General features: G+C 44.2%; 1 protein-coding gene across 1 annotated transcript in view; it reads right to left on the bottom strand.

Annotated features, from left to right (window-relative positions):
* The window catches only part of RAD9B (RAD9 checkpoint clamp component B), a 636,801-nt gene that overhangs the window by 3,234 nt on the left and 609,186 nt on the right, over positions 1 to 24,381 (bottom strand). Inside the window, exon 10 of the mRNA XM_086942453.1 lies at positions 20,075 to 20,321. Coding sequence (XP_086798579.1) covers positions 20,075 to 20,321 — 247 coding nt within the window. The remainder of the gene's footprint in view (positions 1 to 20,074; positions 20,322 to 24,381) is intronic.

Raw genomic sequence — 24,381 nt, 5'->3', positions numbered from 1 at the left:
ACTTTCTGGTTTACTATTGCTGTTTCTTTCTTTCCTCTTTCTCCCTGAGATTCTCTTGCTTTCCCATGAGATGACCCTCCTCTTGATCCCCTTCGTGACTCTTTTTGTTTTTGTTTTACAAAAAATTCTCGTTCTTTATCGGAATATGTGGAGGGCATTGCAGACGACACACACAGAGTGACTTGCTCCTCCCACAGGTGGGGCACTTGACAAATAGTTAAAGCATTTGTGAAGCACAATTACTTTCATAGAGATGAAAAAGAAGAGAAAATCTTCACAGCCACTGAAAACTTCCAATGAAGTTGGAAAAATTCAACATTTAAAGTGGAATGCTAAAGAGAAAAAAAAAGAAAAGGTGAAAACCTCCTGAATTTTTTTGAGATTCACTGATCACGAACTGGAAAAAAGAAACCGAGGTTATGAGACAAATTGCAAGTATGGTGCATGGGAAATGCAATCTGCTGAATAGGTAAAAGGAAAGGACCAGTGTATGCTTTTCAGCATTTGTGTACTCTTGACCGGACAGGCGCCTTTTCTCTCTCATGGAAAGATTTAGAGATTAATTTTAGTGGTGTAACTCACCTTTCAGCTCGGTGATGTAATGTAGCCTTTGGACTATATAAATGGGCTATTTTCAGAACGAAATATTCAGCAAAAGGCTGGCCTGTTTTTTACTTTGAAGGTGACACATGATTCTCGAACTTAGAAGTGTCTTAATCCAGCTAAAGACTTAATGACACCTTCTTCATGAAAGAAGTGTTCTGGGGTCACCACAAGCACGTTATGATTATCAGTGAGCATCCTACGATGAAGAACAAGCATGATAATAAATTAGTACTCATAAGTGACCAAATTGGTATCTAACACACAATTTGCTAAAGAGTCATACCTTCAGTCCTTGTTTCTTTCCTCCCTCATGGAAAGCAGCAGTTTATGTTAATTTCATAACTACACACATTGCCAGAGTTATTCTTATCCATCGCTCCATATGCCCTCAACAATATAAGTTTTCCTTTCTAGTATCTTATTGCCTTGCAACAGTCCTGTCTCAATGTCCTCTCGGTGAAAAGCACCATCATTTGTTACCTCCTTTGCACTGTTTCGGTATAAGTGTTACCCACTTCCTCTTTCTACAAGTCACTCAGTCAAGTGAGAGCACCAGAATTGTACGTTCCTTGTTCTAGCAGTTTGATTTATGCTGAGCTTAAAGAAGACAAGTGGCGGACAATCATTTTGGCAGGGCTTGGGGCAGGCGAGGCACACATATACATTCACTCACACCCTTGCAGTCACAAACGTGCACAAACACCCATTCACAACTCGCTCACAACAAATTCATACATTTATACATATACGCACACATGCACCAAACATTAAAAAACATAAAACTTGCCTGTCCTGCAAAGCCCAGAGAGGAAAACCTCAGCGGTCCCAGGAGGGTTGGGACTGCTGCCTTCTCTCACTAGTTGATCTTAGGTCAGCCAGGGAGAGAAGGCAGGAGGTCCTCACTCATCACAGAGTTGGATGGGGTCAGTGAGTCTCGCTGACCCCACCATGTTAGGAGGTGCCAGTGATTGACACTCAGCCCTTGGCACTTTAGGACTTAAAACTGAAGCGCTGAGGTCCAAGCCAATCAGTGACGCTCTCCCTAGTCACAGTGGGGAGGGCCTCGAGGCACTTTTGTCAGGCTGAGGAAGTCATGAACACAAGCTGTTAAATCCTTAGCCTGGAAAAGTTCAGAGCAGGCAGCCAGGCACCTGCACATTTAGCACATGTCTAGCTCCTGGCTGCCTGACCAGAACAAGAAGAGTGTCTGTCAGACTGAACTTTGCTCAGCCTGACTGACACTTTTCTTCTCCAGAAAAAGGAGAGGGGCGTGGCTCCATCGCCCGTTTGATGGGCCTTGGCTGAAGGAGACCCACATGAACAACTGAATATATTTTCGAAGGACCATGTTCCCATACAGAGGCTTGAAGTGTTTCTTGGGGATGCAGAATCAGGAATTTAAAGGATCTTCGGCAAGTGCTTTGCACTTCAAGGAAGTACTAGTGAGGAATTGATGGGTGGAACAGTGTTTCCCTACTCCCAATATTGTTGCTTATGGAGGGAAATATTACAGGGCATTTGCAGAAAGTTTGGATGCTCTCTGGAGAATCCCTTTCTGTAGTGCTACCAGAAAAATGTGTCAGGGTTCCATATGCATGGGGAATAGATGTTTTGATACATGCCACGATGAGGGAGCTGCTTTTTGTGTTTCCACCATTTCCACTGATGCTCAAAGTGCTGCGCGAGAACAGGAATGAGGTGGTGAAAATGATAGCAATACTTCCACTATGGGTCAGGAGGAGAAGATTTTGCCAATTGCATCACTGTGGGTACAATAGGCTGCAGCATACTTAACCATGGAGAACATGATGCCTTTCGTTATTTAGTTGCACCAACAGAAGGTACTTTGCCTTTTTGGGATCTAACTTTAGTGTTGAAAGGTTGGCTGGCATTTCCCTTTGGGCCATTATATGAAGTATGCATGATTTGATGCTTGGGTGATTTGGGGGTCCATGATTTACAGATCATCCTATTTTAAGGTGTTGCCCAAAGTTCCTGAACTCAAGCCAGAAGTATACCTGAATCCCGGCCAGAGTTATTGTGAGTGCCCTTAGCGGAGATGTGCAGATCTGGAACCTCGACCTCTCACAACGTTTATTGAGCACTGAAGATACAAGTGGAGCACTGGACCTGATGTATTGGAGCCTGTTGTTCTGAACTGTGTAGCTGTAGCTGTATACCAAGGAATCAAATATTAAAAACAGGTATTGCAGAATATTTTTTTTAATTGGCGGTCACATTCTTCTGCCCTTGAGAGTCTAGGGTTGCAAGTATCGGCCCAGGCCACTCCACAGAATCAGAACACATTAATGAGAAGGTTGGAAAAGAAGATACTGTGACAAAGGCAGTCTTACACTTTGGTCTTTTTTGGACCACTCTGTGGCCTTCAAAATGTTAGACTATCATATTATTTATGTACATCTTTCCTCTGTGATTTGAGTTAAGGAGTGTACTTGAGCAGCTGTTCTAATGTATTACAGTAGTCACATTTGGGAGTTTCATCTCATCCTCAGAGCTGTTGTTTCCAATATGTATTATTATCTATATGCAACATTTTACAACTCTTATTGCATAATTTCTCCTAGGTTACCATTCCAAAACAGATCATACACATCTTCCTATTAAGAGTGCTGTTACCTAGCCTAATATTGGTACTTTAATTAGCTGTCTATCGGGAATTGAGGTTTGGATCAGCCAGGTCTTGAGTCCTTTCCTGAATTCCTGGATATATGGGACGTACCTGAGGAGCAGGGGAAGGTTGTTTCAAGCCTTGGCCGCCAGTGGTGAGAAGGAGCGCTCTCCGCTGTTACCTCCGTGTTTGCGAAGAAGAGGGGAGCGGATCGTAGGTGTCTGGTCAATTGATGGATGGTCATGTGTTATTTTTATGTAAACTGGTTCTTCGTTGTTCAGGGCTTTGTATGTGTGGATCAACATCTTGAACTGGCATCTCTTCGGTATCGGGATACAGTGCAGCTTCTTGAGTTGCGGTGTGATGTGGGTCTGTCTGAGGAGGTGAAGGATTAGTCTTGCCACTGAGTTTTGTAATGTCTGTAGTCTCTTCAGGAGGCGTGCAGTGATTCCTATATAGAGTGTGTTCCCATTTTCCAGCTTGCTGGTGACAAGGGCATGTGTGAATGTCCTTCTGGTGTGGACTGGAAGCCATCTGATGATCTTGCGGAGCATGTGTAACATGTGGAAGCAGGCAGACGACACTGCGTTTACCAGTTTCTTCATCGATAGCTTGTTGTCCAAGATGATGCAGAGGTTGCAAGTGGAGTCTGCTGGGGTGAGGGATGGGCCAAGTTCAGCAGGTCAGCATGCCTAGTTCCACAGCGAGGTTTTGCTCCGAAAGAAGAGGACTTCTGTTTTCCCCGAGCTGAGCTTAAGACAGTTGTCCTTCATCCAGTCGGTGACGTTCATCATACATCTGTGGAAGTAGGGTCTGGTGATGGAGGGGTTTTCTGACAAGAGGATGAGCTGGGTTTCGTTGCGTAGGAGGTGATATTTAGTCCGTGCAATCTGACTTGTAGGATGTTAGTTTCCAGTCCAAGGAGGCCCAGGCTTGGCAGTTCAGGCTGGACTGTTCCTATGGGGTACAGGGTATAGATTTGCATATGGCTGGGTTCAAACTGGAATGGTATGGTGAGCAAAAACACTATGGATTTAGGCCCAGATCTCTATACTGGGGTGAATGTATGACATTGTTCTGCATTCTGTCCATCAACTGTTGTTTTTACATGTGCATTCTCTGAGTCACCAAGGGCTGCATCTCAGCTAGACGGAATCTCTCTTGGAGTAAAGGAGTCACTTCCCTGCATCAGCAGGCACCTATACTTTGATGACTGGATTGCTTATCCAGTTGTCCCATAGACATTGCCCTGCTCTGCAAAACAGGTGGTGGCTTATAGGGCCTCCACACGCCTGACCAGTCTTCCCAGCCACTTGGGCAACTGTAATCCCTCTCCAGCTGACATGAACCACTTCCATTTGCACCACAGCTATTTGTCTCTACCATGGCTTGTTGGCTCTCTATATGAAATATCTTCAAGCTCCAAGAACCACCAGTATCAAGCACTGCACAGCCCAAAGAACGACGTCCTCTGCATCATGGGCCTTCATCTCCTGTGTGCTGTTGAGGCTTCCTTGAGACTCCCTGTGCCTGCTGCCAGAGTATCCTTGAGGGTGCTTCATTGATTACTGCTGGCTCTTCTGCATGTTGAGGACTGGCCCTGACTGACCCTTGATGGGTTAATCCCACAGACCTGCAACACAGCATCTTCTCTCGCAAACCATTGTTTGCGTTCGTCAAGGCTTATTGGTGGTCCTGCCGGACACTGACCTTCCTGAACTTATCAACTGGCATTGGACAGCTCCAGGTCAACTCCTGTGCTCCTGCAGTGATGCTTAGACTCCACAGCTGCTGCTTCATCCTCACCGTGCTAAAGAAAGGTTCTCCGACAAGGGCTGGTATTGTGCTCATGTGCTTTCTAGTCACCTCCAGGTGGTTTTAGATTCTGATCCCATTGTTTTTAGGTTCTTCTCATCTGGATTTCAAGTCCTCGTTCCACTGGCCTGGTCCACGAGATGTCATAGCTGCTGATCTTCCACGAACCTCCATTGGCGTTTGCGACTCCACTTCACCCATATGCACCTGGGCTCCCTGGTGTAGGTATCCTGGTTCATGGGTGGGGTGGCTCTCCAACCTTCCTTGTCCAAGTGGTTCCTTCCGGGTCTTTTGGGAAGGGTCCTAGAACTGTAAAACTCCAATTGTGACTTATCCTGTGTTATCCTATGGACATTTGACCCGATGCAAGCACTCGGCACCCAGGCGCCTATGGGGTCCCTGGCTACTCACCTTGCGTGGTTCCATGTTTCCACTGGGTTCTCCATCCTTAGGTACTAATTTGGTTTTGGTACTTACCTCACATTCTACTATTTTAGTATAGGGTTTGGTCCCCAGGTTGAGCCCTATGCCTCTTACCTCTTTCTAAAGTATTTCTTGTATGCAATTGATATCTCTGGGCAGGAGATATACCAAGTTAGCGTCTAATGTGTGCTAATAAATACAAAGTATTTTTATACTCACCTAGTGTGGTTCTTTCTTATGTGAAACGCTTACTGACTGACTCCTCAGCTTCCCCGTAACAGCTCTGGTTTTGAGGGACCGAAACACTATCACTGAGGGTTGCCTGGACTCAGGGCACAGCACCTCACCATAGATGGACACTATATACTGAGCTAGCCTCCTATAATGCTCCCTCCAGATTCTATGCAATCTCCTGATCGAAATCTTCCCTATTTACATTCATTAGACTATATGGATAATCTCAACAGGAGATTTGGCATCTCACCTTTGATATTCACTTCACCATCCTATTGAGGTTGTCCTTGCTCAATTTCCGAATTTTACAACTACAGACACTACTCTTGCCGGCCAGCGCTTAGGGACAGATTCTTTTAGAATACACTATAACATGTCTTTACATTATCCTCAAAAGAAAAGCCTGAGGCAGGGCGCAATGACGTGTTACGTTGGTTAACAATGACTGAATTTCACACTTTTGTTATTCTGTGAAGCATCCCTTCACAGTACTTGCAGTGTTGTTTAATGTATTGACACCTATCTCTAGTTACTGCTTTGCAGAGCTCACATCTCACTGGGAGACCGAGGACAATCATCTGTAGTGGCAGAGGAGGAGGCCCCTCTAGCTGGATTTATTCCACTGGCTTAATTCCATGCAGTTCAACAACTTCTTGTTCAAGTTGAGGGTCAGGTATTTGTTTTCAGTGTTCAAACAGATGTTTTTGTTTTTCACAAGAGTTCTCCTGTAATTTGGTTCTAGGAATTAACCATATGTTATCTATTTACAAAATCCCTTTTTTCAAGGCAGAGAACTCTTTCCTACTCTTAAAGGGGGTTTGCTGCCAGAAAGCGCAAACGGGATGGGGATTTTAAAGGGGCATACCCACTTTGTTCGATATTATCCGTTTGCCTGAGGAGGCACGGCAGTTTGGGAGATGTGGCAGCCCATCCAGGGCGGATATTTTGGAAAGACTGTTTACACTATTTGCGTGAGAAAGTATCGAATGCCTGACGATTCCGCCTAACTAAGGAGTAATGATTTCTTGATGAATTTGTGACCTTCATCAATTCATATTGTGGAAACGCAGACATTCTTATGTGAAGCATAACATCAAAAGTAGCACACAGATTGGGGAGAGAATGTGGCCTAACGGCTTGGGTGGTCAACCTCAAATCTGGGGGACCGGGTTCGTGTCTCAGCAATGGTGCTCAAGTGGCGATGGCGAATCCTGTGAATCCTGTGATTCTGGGCAAATCACGTAATCTCCCCGTGCCTAACAAAAATGAATGTGTCCTTGTGTAGCGCAACTGGTGCTCATGTAAAGCGCTCTGACACCTTCAGGTCAAGTTAGCACTATATAAACCTCAGAAAAAAAGAAAATGTAGAAGTCACCCAATATAGCTATGGCAGCCAAATAATGAGTATTGGAACTAGGATGGCAGCATTTCAGTCCTTTTTTCGCATGCCAAGTTTTGATCCTCTAATATTAACAGTGTATGTTAGGATATGATTTCAGAGGGGTTAAATGTACTACTTCTACTCCAAACGCCGCAAAAGTAGTGAACGGGTTGGATTTCAGAGGCGTAAAACTAACTATTCACACTCCAAACAGCGTGACAGGAGGGAAAGAGTTGGACTTCAGAGGGGTAACATTTACTATTTCTATTCCAAACAGGGCAACAGTAAGGAAAGTGTTAGACTTCAGAGGTGTAAAAAATTGGACTTTGGAGAGCTAAATGTACTATTTTCACTCCAGTCTGTGCAACAGTATGGAACGTGATGGATATCTGAGGGGCGAAGTTTACGATTTGCACTCTAAACAGTGCAACAGTAAGGAAAGTGATGAACTGCAAAGGAAAGTGCTGAACTGCAGTAGTAATTTTACTATTACTACTGTAGTCTAAGCAAGAGTGAGGAAAGTCACTTTAAACACATTACTTTTATGAGTAACCCCATGAATGTAGAAAAAAATATTAAACTCTTAATAGAACAATTATTAATTATCATGACAAAATATATCTATATATGTATAAAAAAACGCTCCAGGGCTATATCGGCCTCACCTTACTGTCGTGAGGGGAACGCCTCTCCAGCATCAGCACACACCGTGAGGGAAACAGCCACCAGACTCCAAATTACGCCATGAGGGAAACGGCCAGCACGCTGCAAATCGCACCGTGAGGGCAACGGCAGAACTCCATCCCCCAGCAGCCCCTGTGCCAGCGATGCTGCACTCGCGCCCGGGGGCAGGACAAAAGGCCCGCCCTCCCCCCACAGCGCGAGACGCACACGGGCATGCCCGGGCCAAGGACAGGTACGTCTGCGCCCGTCATCGCCAGGAAGAGGCAGGGCAGGGCCACCCCCCCTGGTTGTTCCGACCAACATTCCCGAAACACCAGTTGGTAGAACTTTGATCATCTTAACTGCTTCCCTTCACTGTCTCTGCACCCACCGTACTCCTCTGGGTCACCACTGCCACAGACAGCCTCCACCTGTGATTCGAGGAGCACTAAGGACTTGTAGACTATAGTGACTCTTTTACCGTTTGCAAAACGGGCTGGTTGTGCTATACTGGGGGTGTTTACGAGGCGGCTAGTACCTTGTCCTAGCGTATAATCCCTGGTCGCTTTCCCACCTAATAGATGCCCAGAGCTGGTAGGTGATAGTTGAGTGTCACTCTAACTTAGAGCGGAGTGAGTTAGAGAACTAAACCGCCACTAAGCAACAAAATGGGGAGGAGGGCAGGCCTAGCTCCAGCCAAAACGGCAAGTACTCCCCCACTCCCCCCAACATCAATAGTCAAAAGGGCTATAGGGGTGGTGCATTCTGATCAGTTGGGTGGGGTTTGCCACCTATAACATCTCAGCTATCACTGGGGAGGGGGAGACCCTCTGGTGGCTTATCCATCAGGGTAGGCTCCCACCTTGGCTTTAGGGCGGTGCAGATAACAACTCCCACAAATGACATCCAGTGCGTCCTGCTCTCCTTCCCAACAAAGACGAAAATTGCCCTGATCAACGTGTATTCTCGCCCTGTTACCATTAGTCAAGAATCTGCCACCATTGCCCATCTGGGACAGTTTATTCCCACTTTGGATCCAGGGACATGGCTGATTGAAGGGGGTGATTTTAACTGCCACTTTGAACCCCTTACTGATCCCTTACACTCAGCCCCAACAGAAGATCTTTATTGGTCTATTCCCAGTCCCCTCACTACTCCTATCAAAGTTTGGTCCCCACTGGCTATGCAGTTAAATTCACTTACTCTAACTTTCTCGCTAAGGGCATGTAATGGCCGGACCAAATCCGACCAGCCAGGGCAGACCACATTCAACAGAGTAGGACAAGCTTCCCTCATTGACTATATTTTGGTGGAAGCAAGACTTTGGGATAAAATTCTTGATTTCCATATCACGCAAAGGCAGGATAGCGACCACAACACCCTGATTCTAATCCCAAAATCATGGGATCTTGGCATCTCCAAATCATCCTCTGTGCTCCCTAATATTCATAGTGCACTAATAGTGACAAACAATAGAAGAAATGTAAGATGGGGGTCACATCCAACAGTGTCCTACAAAGTTGGCTAAAGTCTACCGGTTGGCAACTCCATTTATAGCCAAAATGTGGGAGGCAGCCCAGGTGGAGGGCCCCACCAAGGATCTAGACAAGGTAGGGAAAATACACTCAGAGCTCTGCTTGAAGCTGGCGGATGTTTTTTCCCCGTGGTGGGTGCTAGAGAAAACAGCCACAATAAATGCCCCTGGTTCAATGCCAAGTGTCGTAAGACCAAGCAGGATGTTTTGAATGAGGTCAAGGCCAATGACAGGCCGCAAATCAAACTTGCTAGGGTTAGGTACAAACGATTTACCCAGCAGGGGAAAAAAACTGGGAACTTGAGAGGTGGGAAATGCTCAGGATTGCCCTCAGTGACAACGACCTGAAAACCTTTTTCAATAGTGAGCTCGGGTGATAGGGAAGGGAGACTGGCAATCGAGCCAAACCGAAGCCTGGAAGACTCATTTTGAGTCATTGTATTCGCTCAGGGATGGTGGTCCTGCTAATATAGCCAGCAGTAGCACAGCACTGGAGTTCCACTTCGAGGGGGACACAGAGATCACTATGATTGAAGTGAGAAACGCTATAAACAAGCTCCACCGGAACAAAGCCCCAGGTCTAGACAAACTACCTGGGGATCTTTTTCGTGAATAACCCACAATATGGGTTCCATACCTGTGTGCCTTATTTAATGCGGTGCTGAAGGGCATGAATCCCCCAATACTTGGCGCTGGGCTGAGATTGTACCCATATTTAAAAAAAGGCTATCCCCTCTCACCCTCCAACTATCGGCCGATCAGTTTAACTGATATTGCCCAAAAAATCTTTGGCCGGGTGCTTCTGGAACACCTTCATGGATGGCTGGAAGAAGAGCAAATACTGAGTCCTTACCAGGCTGGCTTCAGATCAAATATGTCAACCATAGACGAGATATTTAGATTACAACTACTCTACTGGAAAATGGTGACTATAGAGGGTGGCAGCCTCTATTTAATATTTGATGATCTGAAGTCGGCCTTTGATCTCGTACCCAGGGAAAAACTTTGGAAGGTGTTGAGCGACCTAGAGATCCTTCCATACCTTCTAAATGTCATAGAGAGGCTCCACTTAGAGAATTTCGCACAAGTACACTGTGGAAAGCATGGGGAAATTACTTCCCGCTTTCCTGTCCAAAAGGGGGTACGGCAGGGATGTGTTTTAGCCCCTACTTTATTTTGCCTTTTTATTAATGGGCTTATCGACCATCTTAACAAAATCGAGGACAACAATGCCCTCAAGTTAGCCTCTGTGAAGGTCCCTGCGCTGATGTTTGCAGACGATACTCTGCTACTTTCAAAATCACCTATGGGCATCCAGCGCATTTTGGATGGTGTTGCGAATTTCTGCAAGTTACGAGGGCTGGAGATCCATTTTGCAAAAACGAAATATATGGTCTTCAACCATCCTCACATGACCCCACTGAACCCTTCTTTGCACCACGGCACCCCCTTGGAAAGAGTCAAGATATTTGGAAGTTACCCTGTCAGAGAACTTTGAATGCGGTCCACAGTTGGATAAAGCAAGGGTCAGGTTAACGCAGTCAGTGGGCGGCATAGTGAAATTGTATAGAAACTCAGTTTTTAAACCAGCGGCGAAAATTTATAATGCCCAAGCGAGGTGTGCCACGCTATACGGGGTGGAGCTGTGGGGGCACTGCCTCTCCACTAATCTGATAAAGGTGGAGAATAACTTCATGCAGCAGCTCATAGGCCTACCCCGCAGCACCCCCTTACACCCCTTCGCATGGACTTGGGAATGAGGCCCTTAGATGAAGAAATCGGCCTGAGACCTTTGACTTTTTGGCGGAGGATGTGGGTGACCCCAGAGCTGTCTGTTTACAGGGCCGAATTAACCGAGCTCTTATCTATTTGTACCACAAAGAAAATCTCTTGGATGTGTCATATAAGGGATCTTGCCTTTGAGCTGGGCAAGCAAGACCTCTGGAGAACACACATGATAGCATGTGCCAAGATCTCCAAGTTGGACCTAGTCAATTTGTATAGAACAGCTAAGCTAACGACCATCCGAGAAAGTGTCTCATCGGGTCGAGTAACAGCTGAATTTTTACTAGTAAAAGATGTATACAGCAAGGAAACTTTTTTAGGCTTCATTCAACCCCCATTGGCTAGGAAATTGTATGTGCAACTGAGATTGGAGACCCTTCCACTTGCAGCACACACTAGCAAATGGGTGAGAGATCAAACGGATGAATGTCCTGCATGTAAATATAAGGAGCAGTCTGAATTACACGTTCTGCTCCTCTGTCCTGCCTATCGGCTGCCGCGCAAGCGTTGGTTAATCCAACTATGTAAGAATCTAGGCTTTGTGCCCTGCAGGGTTTTAAAGTACGACACTCACCCACCAATTGTCTTTGCTGTATCACGCTTTTTAAACTGCATGTGGCACATGCGCCGGGCTTACCTAAAGTAGATTGTTTGGAGATGATTGAAGTTATGAACCCCCGTAGGATGAGCACATTTTTATCCATGCCCCGGGCTTTGCATCGTCGTCCCACAATTTTATTCTTGTATACATTTTAGAGTTTTTTATCTGAGGATGGTTCTTTCTACTTGTTTTGTAACCGGCATATGTTAGTAGTATGCATTTCTTTACATCCCTGTTGTACTCATGCACTGTGCCCTTTGTTTCTTGTACTCGTGAGATGATTATTGTACATGAAGATGTCTGGCAGTCTCTCCCGTTTTTAATTAATCTGTATATTAACTGTTTTATTGTATGCACTTTTATGGCCCTTGAGTCCAAAATAAAGTATGAATGATGATGATAAAAAAAACTAAAAACACTCAATCAAGTTGCTTAATTACTAGTCAATAAAATAATTATCATTTATTAATTTTTTTATTTGATTATTAATTAACTTCCCACCCTATACCCCTACAAACCAAATACGTTTTCCATTATTTACATATTTAAAATCAAATAAATATTTCACAATTAATATTTAATTGCTAATTATTACTTCATTAACTGCCCACCCGTGACCCCTAGAAACCTAGCAGAGCAAATCTAAAATATAATGAAAATAAATAGGTACTCCATAATTTACACAGTTAAAATGTAATTACATTATTAATTTACAAATGATAATAATAGCTAAATAATTATTACTTAGCTTCCCTTCCTAAACCCCTACAAACCCAGCATCCCACAACTAAAATATAAGTAAAATAAATATTTTACATAATGAAAAATCAATTAAATAATTAACAATAATAGTTAATTATTACTGAATTAACCTCTCATTCTAGACCCTACAAACCTATCACACCACACGTAAAATATAAATACTATAAATAAGTATTCCATGAATTATTCCATGAATTCCATAATTAAAATAAATGAAATAATTAATAATTAATCAAAATATATATATATATATATATATACATATATATATATATATATATATATATATATATATATATATATATATATATATATATATATATATATATATATATATATATATACACTAGCAGCCCGTCCCGACGTTGTCTGGGTATGAATTGCTGCCGGGCAGTAGTATATTGTTTTGTAGGATTTCGTTTTGATAGCATTTCTTATCTGTGACAGGCCTGTGAAACGCTCCGATTCACAGTGCACTGCTGATGCACTTAAGAGTGCGCGTTCAGTAGTGTGTGAACTCGAGTTTCCCTACTTTATTTTTCCTTGCAATAATATATAGCGTGAACTCGACAACATGGCATGGGCACAATTTACATTACAGAAGAACACATTCTTTTGTGGTAGGCACGGGGAGATAAAGAGATTTGCTTAGAATCACAGGATGTTGAGCTCATGCCGAGATTCGAACGTAGCTCCCCAGCTCTAAAGTTCGCAATTCTAGAACTTGTGGCGGGAGGTGTGTCTAAAAGTGTATGTTGGTGCTGGCCATCAATGAGAGAGACCTGGGCATTTTTCAAATGGGTGGTGAAAAAATATAAGTATGTTGCTGGAGATGTGGGCCGCCGTGCCACCAATGTACTTACCGGGGGGAGGGTAAACACCCATTATTCCGCAACTTTCTTTCCAGATACCATCACTCCGCATACTTTCATTACGAAAGAACCATGACTCCCCAATGCCATTATAATGCATGGCATTACATTTTATATGCTTTTACCACGCATACATTTACAACGAAATTCCTTGTAAATGCATGAATGGTAAAAGCATGTTTTTTTTAATGTTTGGATAAGGTAAGTATGGGTATAGGGGTATATGTTTTGGGGTACTGAGGTTATGTTTTGGGGTGTTTGGGTATTTTAAGGGTTCAGGTATAGTTTTGGGTTATGGGGTACAGGGGTAGTTTTAGGGTTTAGGGATAGGTATGGGTTTTGGGGTACAGGGGTATTTTTAGCACTCAGTGCTAGGTTTGGGTTTTGGGGCATAAGGGTATTTTTAGGGTTCAGGGGTAGGTTTGGGTTTTGGGGTACAGGGGTATTTTAAGGGTTCAAGGCCAGGTTTGGGTTTTGGGGTACAGGGGTATTTTTAGGGTTCAGGGCTCGGCTTGGGTTTTGGGGTAAAGGGGTATTTTAGGGTTCAGGGGTAGATTTGGGTTTTGGGGTACAGTGGTATTTTTAGAGTTCAGGGCTAGGTTTGGGTTTTGGGGTACAGGGGTATTTTTAGGGTTCAGGGGTAGGTTTGGGTTTTGAGGTACAGGGGTATTTATAGGGTTAAGGGCTAGGTTTGGGTTTTGGGGTACAGGGTATATTTATAGGGTTAAGATGGTGTTGGGGTATTTTAAGGAGTAAGGGTGGGTTATGATTATGGGGTGCAGGGGTATTTAAAGGGAGCAGGGTGGGATTAGCACACGATATGAGACATGGCATGAAGGGCGGAACGCATCACACGCCTTCAGCGTTTGTCACGCCCCCAGCACACGCCCACAGCACAACGCAGACACGCCCACAGGGGACTACTTTGCTGGTACGGTTCTTTTACCTTTTAAGTGTATATGGTGGGCGTCTGCATAGCCTATGTCCTTCTGCTGCAACTGCCCTTTCCAATGCTGTATTGGGTGTTGTGATTGGTGCTGTGGTTCCTGAGATTACCCGCCTCATATTAGTATGGATATATACCCGGCAAAGGGTCCTCCTTTCTCCAAGACTACATTAACAGATGCACACTTCCCAAAAATCTAGGAGCTTTATGTGCCACATTCTTCTCTGGGATCAGATCATTTAGCCAAGACAATATGGCCTCTGCATTCTGTTCCGGTGGAACCTGCTATCAAAGAAGAGAAGTGGAAAGGGAAACGGAAGGGCAAGGAGAAGAAAAATTGTATACTTCTACAAAAATGAGAATCGACATCTTCAGTCTTCCATACTATCCATACTAATATAATAAAGAGAGAGCACAAACCTTTGAGGCGGGTAATCTCAGGAACCACAGCACCAATCACAACACCCAATACAGCGTTGGAAAGGGCAGTTGCAGCAGAAGGACATAGGCTATTCAGACGCCCCCCATATACACTTAAAAGGTAAAAGAACCGTGCCAGCAAAGTAGTCCCTTGTGCGTGTCTGCGTTGTGCTGCGGGCGTGTGCTGGGGGCGTGACAAACGCTGGGGGCATGTGATACGTTCCGCCCTTCATGCCATGTCTCATATCGTGTGCTAATCCCACCCTGCTCCCTTTAAATACCCCTGCACCCCATAATCATAACCCACCCTTACTCTTTAAAATACTCCAACACCATCTTAACCCTTTAAATATACCCTGTACCACAAAACCCAAACCTACCCCAAAACCCTAAAAATACCCCTGTACCCCAAAACCCAAACCTACCCCTGAACCCTATAAATACCCCTGTACCTCAAAACCCAAACCTACCCCTGAACCCTACAAAATACCACTGTACCCCAAAACCCAAACCTAGCCCTGAACTCTAAAAATACCACTGTACCCCAAACCTACCCCTGAACCCTAAAATACCCCTGTACCCCAAAACCCAAGCCGAACCCTGAACCCTAAAAAAACACCTGTACCCCAAAACCCAAACCTGGCCTTGAACCATTAAAATACCCCTGTACCCCAAAACCCAAACCTACCCCTGAACCCTAAAAATACCCCATACCCCAAAACCCAAACCTAGCCCTGAGTGCTAAAAATACCCCTGTACCCCAAATCCCATACCTATCCCTAAACCCTAAAACTACCCCTGTACCCCATAACCCAAAACTATATCTGAACCCTTAAAATACCCAAACACCCCAAAACATAACCTCAGTACCCCAAAACATATACCCCTATACCCATACTTACCTTATCCAAACATTTAAAAAAAACATGCTTTTACCATTCATGCATTTACAACGAATTTCATTGTAAATGTATGCGTGGTAAAAGCATATAAAATGTAATGCCATGCGTTATAATGGCATTGCGGAGTCATGGTTCTTTCGTAATGAAAGTATGCGTAGTGATGGTATGTGGAAAGAATGTTGCGGAATAATGGGTGTTTACCCTCCCCCGGTAAGTACATTGGTGGCACGGCAGCCCACATCTCCAGCAACATACTTATATTTTTTGACCACCCATTTGAAAAATGCCCAGGTGTCTCTCATTGATGGCCAGCACCAACATACACTTTTAGACACACCTCCCACCACAAGTTCTAGAATTGCGAACTTTAGAGCTGGGGAGCTACGTTCGAATCTCCGCATGAGCTCAACATCCTGTGATTCCAGGCAAGTCGCTTTGTCTCCCCGTGCCTACTACAAATGAATGTGTTCTTCTGTAATGTAAATTGTGCCCATGCCATGCTGTCGAGTTCACGCTATATAATATTGCAAGGAAAAATAAAGTAGGGAAACTCGAGTTCACACACTTCCGAACGCGCACTCTTAAGTGCATCAGCAGTGCACTGTGAATCGGAGCGTTTCACAGGCCTGTCACAGATAAGAAATGCTATCAAAACGAAATCCTACAAAACAATATACTACTGGCCGGCAGCAATTCATACCCGGACTACATCGGGACGGGCTGCTAGTATTATATAATATATATATATATATAATTTAGGAAATACCATTTTGAAGTCTGTATTGCAGCATCTTTGTTGCAAAAAAGGGTTGAAAGTGTATGCCAGAAAGGAAAAAATTCAGTCTGATAGGCCTATAATGAAAGCTCCGAGAAAGATATCCTGTCTCTTACCTCCCGGAGCAAATTTTTTCCAGCTCCTGCTCCTGTGATCAGGATCTCAGACCAAATGCGAGTTTTCACACCTCTATTTTTGACAGACATTTCGGTCATCTTTCTGGTAGTTAAACTATTCTCACCTTTTTTTACAGCCAGCTAACGAGTGAATGGTTCTTTGCCCTCAGCTGAAAATATTTTCCAGTCAGAATACTTTTCTATTTCTAAGAAGTGCCCGTCGTATGGAAGGAACAAGGAATTCTCAAACCCACAAAAGGTCTGCGAGGTATGTCTCCTGCCTACACGCTCTGTGAAAAAGTGTAATAAATGCCCAAAAAAGTTAAAGAGAACATTAAGGGACAGCGTAAGGCTCGGAGTGATGCTCCAGGACATGAGAACAGAGAATAAGAAGAAAGATGATGGAGGAATTCTCTTCCAATGCACCCTCTGGAACCAAGTTGGTACTTGGCAAGCACTCCCCAATGGGAAGATCTTGGGACAGAAAACAAGGTGAAATACTCTTGCTGTTGTTCAACATCGCTGTTGAGACTGAAGGAGTCAAGGCCAAAAGCTTCAGCGCCTACTTGCTCACAGCCTTCTAAAATGGGTCTGACTCCATCTAGCCACCACTTCCATAAACATCAGGGACATCGATCCTCCAAAGATGTGATATCATTGATGTCAAAGGATCATGGTACAATGTCAACAAGATTCACCGTCACCATCGAAGAGGACTCAGTGATCACCATTGATAATTCATCACAGCCAGCATCCTCCAAGATAAAACATCGCTCAGCATCAAAGAAACAACGTTGAACAAGATCTTCTTCCCCTTCGATGTTGAGAAGAATATGAATGTATATCTTACCATCCCTTTTTAATATCAATGAGATTGTCTGGCTTAACATCTCTTTTTCCATTACCTTGTCAAAGCCTCTTCATTCACCGAGACTTAGGTCACCTTGTCAGGCTCACTCTCCAAGGTTCTCTATGTCTCATCTTTCTCCAACAACAAAAGAAAAGAAGAACATCAGAGAGCGTATCTAAACCACCTTAGACCTTGCCAACTTCTGTTACTCCAGAACCTTATCCTCTTCCTTTAAGGTCTTTACATTTTTTTGTTCTGACCTACCTAAGACACATGTTTTGAAGTGGAGGCCTCCTCAATACGTTATGGCAACAGTGGGAGAGGAGGAGAGTAAGGCTTAGCATATGGGGTGGGGCTTATGATATAATCTCAGGGATGCTTTTTCTGCAGAGGAATCAAAGACTAATAAATACATCAAATAAAAATATATATCTCATTATAAAATACTGCTCCTAATAATTGGGATGTTGTGAGCTCTTCACACTGATTAGTCCCAGAGCAATTCATCTGCTCCACTAATGACGGCTCCAGCCCTGCCCTGACAAAAAGGATGTCTCCTTTGCCTGTTTCACCCCTTCCGCACCATGGCAGGCCATCATGCCAACCTTGAAACAGGCTCTCTTTCCCTTTCAGAAAAAGACAACAGTTCCAATGTGTTGTCCCCTCTTTGCAGTAAGAGTGCCTTCTACTCTAATGCTTGCAAGTAAAATGAGACCCGTGCCCCTTTTAGTAAAGTAGAACAGCCATAATTGTGATGCACCCCTCATACCCTTGGCCCCATTGTTACTGCACCAGCTTCACTAATGTAAGCAGGCTAACGCTCTGCCCTGTGATAAAAAACATGGGATCCCCATCTTGTCACATTCCATGTCCCTACCATCAATCTGCAGCCCAAACAAAGGTATCTCCTCTGCTTTAGGTTTTCCCTCCCTTGTGCTATTGCTCTTTAGGTCAAAGCAACACTGACACAGCAACGGTGGAATGGGCCCTAATGTAACTAGGAAAGGTAGTAAAAATCCGTAAATGGGGTTTAATTGATCCATCACACCAGTGGGCCCTTGTGCCACTGCACCTGTAGCATCAATGAGACCTACAGCTGCCCACTCTGCCCACTGCACTGGACCATCACACCCAGGCCTGAGGCCCAAAGCAGGCTATCTGCATTGTGTGTACATTAAAAAGACGAAAAATAGCCACATGCCGCCTGCTACTACTTGGGCCTGGTTCTGTGCTCAGCAAGGCTCAGCTAGGCCCATGCTAGTAAGGAAAATCTGCATGTAAACAGAGGTCTAAGTAGGTGGGACCTATGGCACGGACATGCCCACTCTTATTAATGTAAAAAAATAACAGTCCCCATACTTTAGTTAAAATGCAATCCTTGAGGCATCTCTGGCTAAAAGTGAAGGGGAGGGGGTGTAAGGACTCCTAAGCAGTGAAGCCAAGGAAGGGACAAAGAGCTAGGGTGCCTGCTAACTGAAAGAAATGGGGACTATTCAGTGCTTATGATTATCAATGGAAAGCCCCTGCAGGGACATGTTAACACTGGTTAATACTATTTCATTGTCAGGGCCTCCCAGGCTGACAGTGATGAATGTTTTAAGAATGTAAATCTATGGAAGACTGGAGAATCCTTAATCTAAAAACCTGTGTTGTGACCTCAATTAAAAAAAAACAGCCCTCCATCATGCTTTTTATAGCTATTGATTTGATGAGACGTAAAAACTAGTACTATCTACCTGTATTGCCTAGTTAGAAAGTAGTTCTGGACTGGGTTGACTTTACTAAGAGGTAATAATGTGCAAGTTTGCCCCACCATTACTGGGTTGTAGATAATCCTAAACATGCTTCGCACAGCACAGAAGCAATGCCTTCAGAAATAAATTGGCTTCTTCCATTTAGGAATCACCCAGGACAACCACTGTTACAAGGGAACTGCTGCTGTTCACTGTAATGTTATAAATCACATCATACTGCTCTTTGATTTAGTAATGTTGTTCCTCGGGGCCCTCTTGCAATGGTTCCATTTTGAGTCTGGATATGAAACAAGAAAAAGAAAAAGACTGCATGACAAAATGTTAACGCAAACTTCATGAAATACAGAAATTGTGGAGTGTAGCTGTAAGCTCCTTCCCACAGTGCACCTATGATCTGCATAAAGGTCCAATCTCACTGGATGCAAAATTAAATCAAAGCGTTAAGATCATCCTCTACTCAGCTTCTTGGCTACCATATTACAGGGAATCACCATCCAGTGTAACAGTTTTCTCTTTTCTGGTGACCATCTGTTCAAAAAAAGCACTGCCTTCGATTGAGGAAATCTGCAAAATAATTACTTATTGCAACAGTACTGTAGTTGTCAGCATTGTCTCTCATTCAGTGCGGTTTTTTTGAACACAAGGAAATCTTCGCGGTATGTAGCAAACTAAAGTTTGTAAAATAAAATGTGGGCATCTCTAGTAAAAGGGGTTGAATGGGTTACTTACTGCTAATAAACAGGTATAAAAAGGCAGCAGTCACAGATTTTAGTAAATGTACCTCTCTTGAGCATCACCATACGTAGTCCAAGTGTAAAATAGAAAAAAACACCCACCCACAAAGAAGCCGAATTGTAGACTAGAATGGAATACGGACACAAGAAACCAGGCAACAGGATTTTATCATAACCTATACAAACATTAACATTAGCACAGTACTTTATATTCACAGACAGACAGACAACACTGCCCCTCCCCATGAAATGTGGATGAACTATTTACCTACTTTTCTATAACTCGGTGTCTTCGGTATAACTTCCTCCATCTGACTACTTTCTTCATCAGATGTTTCTTTACTGTTTAAAACAGATCTTTGAAGAAGTGGGCTTCTAAAACCTGTCACGGGTTTTTCAACATCCTTCTGTCTTTTATTGAAATCCATTTTCTTTGTCACCATTGTTTCTGTATGTTTCTCTTTTTCTGTTACCCCTATGGCTGCCTCTTTGGTAACATCTGTGCGTGCCTGTGTGAAGCTGGACAAAAGGTCAACATGTTAGCCCTTCTACTGGATTTGAAATATTAAATCTTTGCTAATGTATAATATATTTTTTAGTTTTTACCATATATATAAAAATAATAGAACAGGCAAAGAAATGTATTAGAAGTATTAGACAGTAGACAACTAATCAATGTAAAAGGACCGAAAAACAAGAAACCTAAAACAGTTGGAAGACAATTTTGTGTGATTAACTTTTCAAACAAACGGAAATAAGCAGACTGGGTTGCTAGAATTAACAAATAATGCTGAGTGTCGTAAGTGCTGCGCGTTGCGTGCCAGTGATCTTATCTGTCAGGAAATGCAAATAATGCCATGGTGGGATGACGCTAAAAAGGATGTAGTGTTCTACGACAGCACCAAGGCTGAAAACTCCCCTAGAGCAGTATTATGCACGTGCTTGGAGACAACTGACAATGAAGGATGTGACCCAGCTCAGCAACCGACTCCTGCACCCATCCAGGTTTTCAGATAGTCAGAAATACCCTATGAGCAGTCGTATTAAAGGGTTATCAGAACCCATTCCAGAGGGTCACAGGGCAGGCAGGGGCTACTGGGCTCAACTGTGCTGGTTGAGGCTTTTACTCCTGATGTCCTGGGGCCCGGCCTACTATGGATCCTGATCAACTGGGCCAAGTATCCCCTCTGCACTCTCAGTGATGACTGTGGTTGAGCAGTCAAGACTCTCTGGGGGGGGGGAGGTTGATGTTGATACAGGTCAGTGAACACGACCCATAACTAAAAGTGCAAACAGTATGAACAATAAATAAACGCTCAGCCAAATACTTGTTTTTATTTAAAAAAAAGTAGCAACAACACAGCCCGCTTTGAGGTCAGGGCTCTAGTAGTGGTCAGGCAAATCCCTGTCCCACCCTCCTTCATGTAATATGTTCGAGGTTATTCCCCATTCACCAGTGGCCACATCCAAGGAAGGAACTCTATTAGGCCATACTCAAGATTTCCCTTTGACACTTCAGGATTTTAGTCAAAAGTGTTTATGGTGCCGCAGCGCCATTTGCTGCTAGTCCCAGGGGCCCAACTAAATTACACAACAAAGGTTTTTAGTCTCAGAAAAGCACTGGGCGCTCTGCCAAAAGTGGACACAAAAGTGTTACGGTGAACAATGAGGTTCCGTGAATTCTGAACCCGTTTCGTAAAGGTCATGGTATTGTTACGATTTTGGTAGTAGCGAACCGCAAATGACGAGTGCGGCAAGTACGAGTGTTTTCGTCATGTTCGATCAATGGATTCACTACGTATTTAATGATTTCGTTCTGAACCTTTGGGTTCCATTTTGTGTACGGCAGCCATTTTGTGGTTGCCCTCACATAGGCCGATGACTACGGCCAAACGAGTCTTTGGGACACGTACACCTTTAGCTGACTTTTAGATGACCTGAGCAAACTGACCCTGTGCCTGAAGCTAACCTTGCTGAGCCAGTTCCTTGTCCGGTAGCTGGTCGAGATAGAGATCAAAGAGCAGGACATTGTTGAGTTTATGGTACACGCACACACCCCCCTATCTTGCTTCATATCTGTTTCTGTTCCTTCTTTTATGGCCTGTTTATGGTTTGGGTTGTGGTCTTTTATTATGGGTTTGTCCGGCCTGTCCGAACAAGAATGTTGGGCTTTCCTGTGTAATTGATGGTGGGCTGGACAACTGAAAAGTGGGATTGTCGTTATGCGATACTTTTTGCAATGTCACCTATGATTGGACAGTTCGTAAATAATGGGTGTGTGTCAGGAATGTGATTTTTAGCATAAAAGACGATGTCTCGCAATATGAAAATTGAGCAGTCTCTAGCGAACCTACCCATGTCGTAGATTTCTGTTCCTGGTTGCAGCCAATAAATTTGATCTTTGACGTCACCGAGAAGTATCCTGTGTCTCTGTATTCTAAGACAGGTGAACTCAAAGACATTGGGCGTGCCCCTGGCGCCGCTGGGTTCTAAAACCCGGTTCTTCAGTTGGCGCCCAATGTGGGGAGACTTCAGTGGTACCGGTCCAAGCCTGAAGATCGTGAGGAGCTCAGTGAGAAAATTCTGGAGGAAGGCCAACCACTTCATCGACCCCTGTATGTCGTCGTGGTCCGAAGGTTTTTGCTGCGAGGTTCCCTGCTTTCCGACGGCTAGGAAGGACTGCTGCCCTGACTGTCGCCCTGTCTTGGACCCTTTGACGATTTTTAGAGCGAGGCGATAGACGGGTCTTCTGGTGACGTGATCGATACCTCAGTTAAGTATAAGTGGAGCGTCTCCCAGTCCTTAGTTTTTGGGCATACTCCGGGATCTTTGATTTGGAACTTGCAAGTGCCAAAGCCGAGGGACTCGTATATTTGCGAGACTATCGAGTTTGGTAATCCCTTGAAGTTTTAAGCTAGATTAGTGAGCAAAGAAGCCTGGTCTTAGCAAATTTGGAAAGATATTTTGCTGTGGTTGTAACAGGGATTCCCGATTGGAGGACTCGTGTCCGATACCTCCGGTTGGAACTCCAACTTATGAGCTCTATTCGAAACATGGTGTGGGCCCCATTACGTATAATGAAGTATGGGTCCGATACACCAGGAAGGATGGTGTCCTAAAGTGGCCCCAATATGGTAGCTATGACACAGAGATTTTAGATAATCGGGAAGTTAAACTATTTAAGAAGAAAGCCCGGCCGGTTATGTTGGACTCTTTCCACCTTTGGCGAAAGGAAGCCAAACAGAGAGAAATTAAACTAGCGAAGAGAAATAAAAGAGAGAAGGGTATATCGATAATGCAGGCTGCTATACAGTTTAAAGTTAATGAAGAAGAACAAGCGAGTGAGCAGTTGCACAGGCAACGTAAAATGGCTATCGACAAATGTTATCCAGCTTTGTCACCCCTTCAACAAGGTGCAACGAAGGACCTTGAAAAGGATCCTTTGATGTCACATTTGTTGAGTTCTCCACCCCCTTATGTGCAGAGTGCTACAGCACCTCCACAACCTTTAGTTGCGCAACCTCCAGTTGTGCCTCCGATTGTTGTTCAACCGCCAGCTTCTCTTCAGTTGGCTCCTACTCCTTTGGCGCAGCCTTCTCAAGGGCCGCCGACTTTGCTACCAGTTCCGCCTCCAATTCCTACGACTTTTTCTCCTGTATTTCCTACTTCTTCTGATACTACTTCTACGTATACTTTGTCTCAACCTGCTTTGCCTCCTGTCCTTATGGTAGCTTCTCCTTCTGTTCGACAGAGAATGAGTGATACTGTTACTGGTCTTTTGTCTCCTTTCTTTGGGTCTTTGAGTATGACCCCTGCTTCTGCGCGTAAACAGTTGTGTAGCCAGATGCCTGGTCCCGAAGAGCGGGCAGTATTGGATCATATGGCTCGTAAGTGGGTTGCTCATTCTTCGAGATATGATTTAGAGTCGGTTATCGATGTCTTCCGTCAATGGGAAGCACCAAAGCAGAGGTATGTCTTCGACATGATATGTACTTTCCTCCATGAGGAATGGGAAGATGGTGAGTTGGGACATACTCCGTCAGAGTTGTTCCGTGTACAGTCCGAGTTTGCGAAAGGTACGATAGTGGGTCTCGAAGTTGAAAAAGCAGTTGCGACATTGCTTTCATTTAGGAATGTGCGTCCTTCTCAGTCGTTGCTTGAGCCTGATTCTTCTGTTAGGAGACAAGCACAACAGTATCCAATGAGGGAGGTTCCTCCGGTATGGAAATAGGCAGTTCAGGCTGATGTCGCTAATGCTATTCAAGCTGTACCGGCTCATTTTCAGCGTGTTTGGGTACATGTTCCATGGAAACGAGCTGAAGTTTTGGCTCTGAAGCAGACTTTACCTGACCCCCGTAAGAATCCTGCAGGGTACTTACTATAAGGAGTTATCACAGACAGCAGACTCATGTATTATGAACTTAGCAGATATAGATATGTTGTTTGGGAATGTGGTTCCTCAACCCTTGTGGGGTATGATTCATCATGGGGATCACGCGCAAGAGTTAGGTGACACATGGACTAACATTGCTGCTGCAGATGGTCTTCAAGGTGGAGGGGCTAAACCTGAAGCTTTAGT

Source organism: Lissotriton vulgaris, chromosome 11 (genome assembly GCF_964263255.1).
Source record: "Lissotriton vulgaris chromosome 11, aLisVul1.2, whole genome shotgun sequence".
Classification (NCBI taxonomy): Eukaryota; Metazoa; Chordata; class Amphibia; order Caudata; family Salamandridae; genus Lissotriton; species Lissotriton vulgaris.
This window is presented reverse-complemented; position numbering and strand designations above follow the sequence as displayed.